Raw genomic sequence first — 3,220 nt, 5'->3', positions numbered from 1 at the left:
TCTCTGAAAAACCGCGTTAATTCGAAAATCCGCGTAAAAAAAAACCGCGTAAAAAAAAACCTCAGTGTACATTGTAAGAATGAAAGAGAGTACAAGTTTTTTCTCTCAGCGCATGCGAACCGTTGCCAGCGACAATATTTGCTGCTTCTGTCATTGGGCATTTCTTGCAAATACACCATCTAATTTCTATCAATCTGGTTGCACTGCTGGTCGCAGAGAGAACATCAAAGCTGTTCTCTCACTTGTCCCACGCGGGAGAAAAAATGGAACGAAATCGTCTTCAAAATCTACAAACATGGCGGCCTTTTTGTCATATCCAATTTAAACCATTTATTCCGAGTTCGAGTGACGATTTTTACGACCTTTTACTTGCGTTAGTTGGAATTACGATTTCAATAACGTTTTTAATGACTTGAGTTATCATTTTTAATACGATTTCATGTTTGCTGGGTATACAATAGCATCGAAAAAAAACTTGTGTATTTGCATCCTTTTGACTGAAATGCCAATTCAAAATATAAAGATTATATGTTTTTGCATTTTAATCATCCATTTTCATCTTTGAAGCTTACCATGAATACTGTAAGGTGTGGAAGCGCGAATTTTACAAATACTAACAAACCTTCATAATTTTGTTCCAAATTTTGTTATTTGGAACAAATTATTTTTGTACCACCCTAGCGAAACCCAAGTAGAAAAATATGTCTTTTAATTGCCTTTAAATCACTCACATGTTATAAGAGGTTTTTTTTGCAGTTAGCAGCTAAACACACCAAATGGATGAATTGAGGTTTAAAACGATTTGAGATTTATTCTCCATACCAATTCTTGAACATTCCATAAAAATCCGCTATTTGTTTCTTTTTTCAAAAAGATCTATAAAGTTGATTTTCGCCAACTTTTTTATATATTTTTAGCCATTTGCCAGCTGTATTAAAATTTCATTTTTTTGGGCCAATCTACAATATTTTAACGTTAGGTTTTTATTTTTGACATTGGTATGGCTGAATTCAGGTATCTAAATGTTAGTCTGAAGCTGTTATATGTTGAAAGTCAGTGATGGTAAAAGAAAGCAGGAATCACAAAAAATTGGCAGTGAGTTAAAATAGTAAAAAAATCGCAAACTACTTCCTAAATTGAATGCATCCTGCGGAATCAACTGTTTTTAGCTTAATGTTGATTTGATTTGTTAGAAAATGGATGGTTTTTGGAATGGCTTCTAGAGTGCAAATCAAAGGTGCAACCGAATGTTACCAAGTAAGGTCAGCAAAATTTGTGTGAATTTGGTCAATTGGATTCAATTCAGTGAAATTTCTGTTGGGTGAAAATTTATCAAAATGAAATTAATTTTGTTCCTCATTGAGCTCGTCATTCAAGAGGCTGGCTGTTGCATACCAATGATTCAGCGCTGGGATCCATGCTTTCGATGGATATCGAATTCAACGGCCGAAGAATGCACAACGCTATGGCTAATCGTTCAGGCACCTCAAGCAACTCGAGCTATGTTCAATTATTTGGCCATCAAGTATACGGAGTTCTTAATCATGAAAAGTACCATTAATCGAGTCTATCTACCCGCAAAAGTGACTAAGCTAGATATGCAAGACTGCCGGCCATTCGAGCTGGTCCTATCGGATGGAAACGAATTTGCTCTCGAAAGTTTCTCGTTGCGAAATTCTTCTCTGCTGCGATGGCCAATTGGATTTCATAAGCTGACAAATATGCATACTCTAAGGCTCACGGATCTTGGAAACCTCATGGTAAATTTGAGCGATTTCAATGGCTTGAAGAGTTTGGAAAGGGTGTTTGTGGTAAGGACCCAGATGATTCTACAAATAGCGAACCACATCACAATGGAAAATCTGGAAGTTTTAACCATTTGTTGCCTAGAGCAGATCAGCTTCCGCGATTGGTCGCTACCGAAGCTGAAGGAACTAATGCTCAGTTTTGGTAGACTTAAGAGCATTCCTAGTGACATTAATCGGTTTCGAAATTTGGAGGGCTTATATGCGTACAAAAACATGATTGAAGCAGTAAATTTCGATGATTTCTACGGATTGGATCGTCTTATTAATCTTGATCTTCATAAGAATAGGATATTCAAACTGACAGCATCTATTCCGATGAGATTTTCCAGATTACAAGAACTGGATTTACATCATAATCTCATTTCCAACGTGCATGCTATTTCTGATCTGTTGGATCTTCCGGAGCTGCAGCGTTTCCATTTGAGCTTTAACAATCTGAGACGATATGATGGCCCCTTCCGGTGGGTGAAACTGGAGGAAGTCATCCTGGTAGGAAATCCACTCAGCTGTGACTGGCTCAAAGAGGAACTGGAAGAACGCCACAGCGTCATCAAGGATTTGCCGCAGATTACGCAGCTCCTCTGTTGGAAACCTATCGTCACGAGGGTGAAAATTGTTGACTGACTTTCCTTAAATATTGGGAACCAATTTTTTAACTAACCTTTTGAATTGTAGCGTGATAGATTTATATTTTAAAAACTTACTGTCTTGTTTTAGAAATAAACTTGTTTGTTTCTTTGCATCATGTCATCCATTTTTGCAAAATCCAAGGAAGAATTTAGTTTGAAAAGCATTCCACCCAGATTACTTTAATTTTTTTTTAACGACTCGAGATTGGTAGTTAGTATCATGAGTCGTCCAATTGCACCCATGGGCTCAGAGAAGCATACTGGGGGGACTCGGTCGCTCACCGTGCCTTGGAATGCAATCCGTAAAAAGGATTTACCACCTGGGTGATCAACTAATAAAAAAACACTTGAGTACTGCGTTTGCTGCCACAACCGGAAGTTTCACGAAAGTCACCTGTGCCCCGGATTTCGGAGGACCTTCCCGTATCCTGACCGAAATCTGGTCCGTTCCGATCTGACACAGATCTCTCAGCGCATCCTTAAACTCAACATCCGTGGCTATTTCGTCGAGGGTACCCTGACGTTAACTGTGATGCAAAGGGCTCGGATTTCCGCAACTTCGCCAACTATCTCCTGGGTAAGCGCACTATACTCTACGCTTTTTACCGTCGAGCCACTTCGGAGTTCGAGGATCATCTCGCTGGAACGTTTCCTGACCTCCCCTCTTATGCCCACCAGCCTATCGCTCGTCCTTAACTGACGAAGGACATCAGCGAAGGAGCCTTCCGAAGTCTTCACCACCAACGCCTCCCCCTTGTCCCTGACCCGGTTGGGTTTGGGCTT

The 3,220-nt window shown here is 39.7% G+C and overlaps 1 protein-coding gene across 1 annotated transcript; it reads left to right on the top strand.

Moving 5' to 3' along the window:
* Positions 1 to 1,397: 1,397 nt before the first annotated feature.
* LOC129759066 (leucine-rich repeat transmembrane neuronal protein 3-like) lies at positions 1,398 to 2,432 on the top strand. The gene has a single exon (XM_055756483.1). It carries the CDS (start codon positions 1,398 to 1,400, stop codon positions 2,430 to 2,432), a length of 1,035 nt encoding a protein of 344 aa, XP_055612458.1.
* The last annotated feature ends 788 nt before the right edge of the window (positions 2,433 to 3,220 follow it).

This window comes from Uranotaenia lowii, chromosome 1 (genome assembly GCF_029784155.1).
Source record: "Uranotaenia lowii strain MFRU-FL chromosome 1, ASM2978415v1, whole genome shotgun sequence".
Taxonomy (NCBI): Eukaryota; Metazoa; Arthropoda; class Insecta; order Diptera; family Culicidae; genus Uranotaenia; species Uranotaenia lowii.
Note: the sequence above shows the minus strand (reverse complement) of the source record. Positions and strands in the feature narration are given on the sequence as shown.

Excerpts from the sequence above, each read along its gene's own strand:
- LOC129759066 (XM_055756483.1), top strand. The coding sequence starts at position 1,398 with ATGATTCAGCGCTGGGATCCATGCTTTCGATGGATATCGAATTCAACG.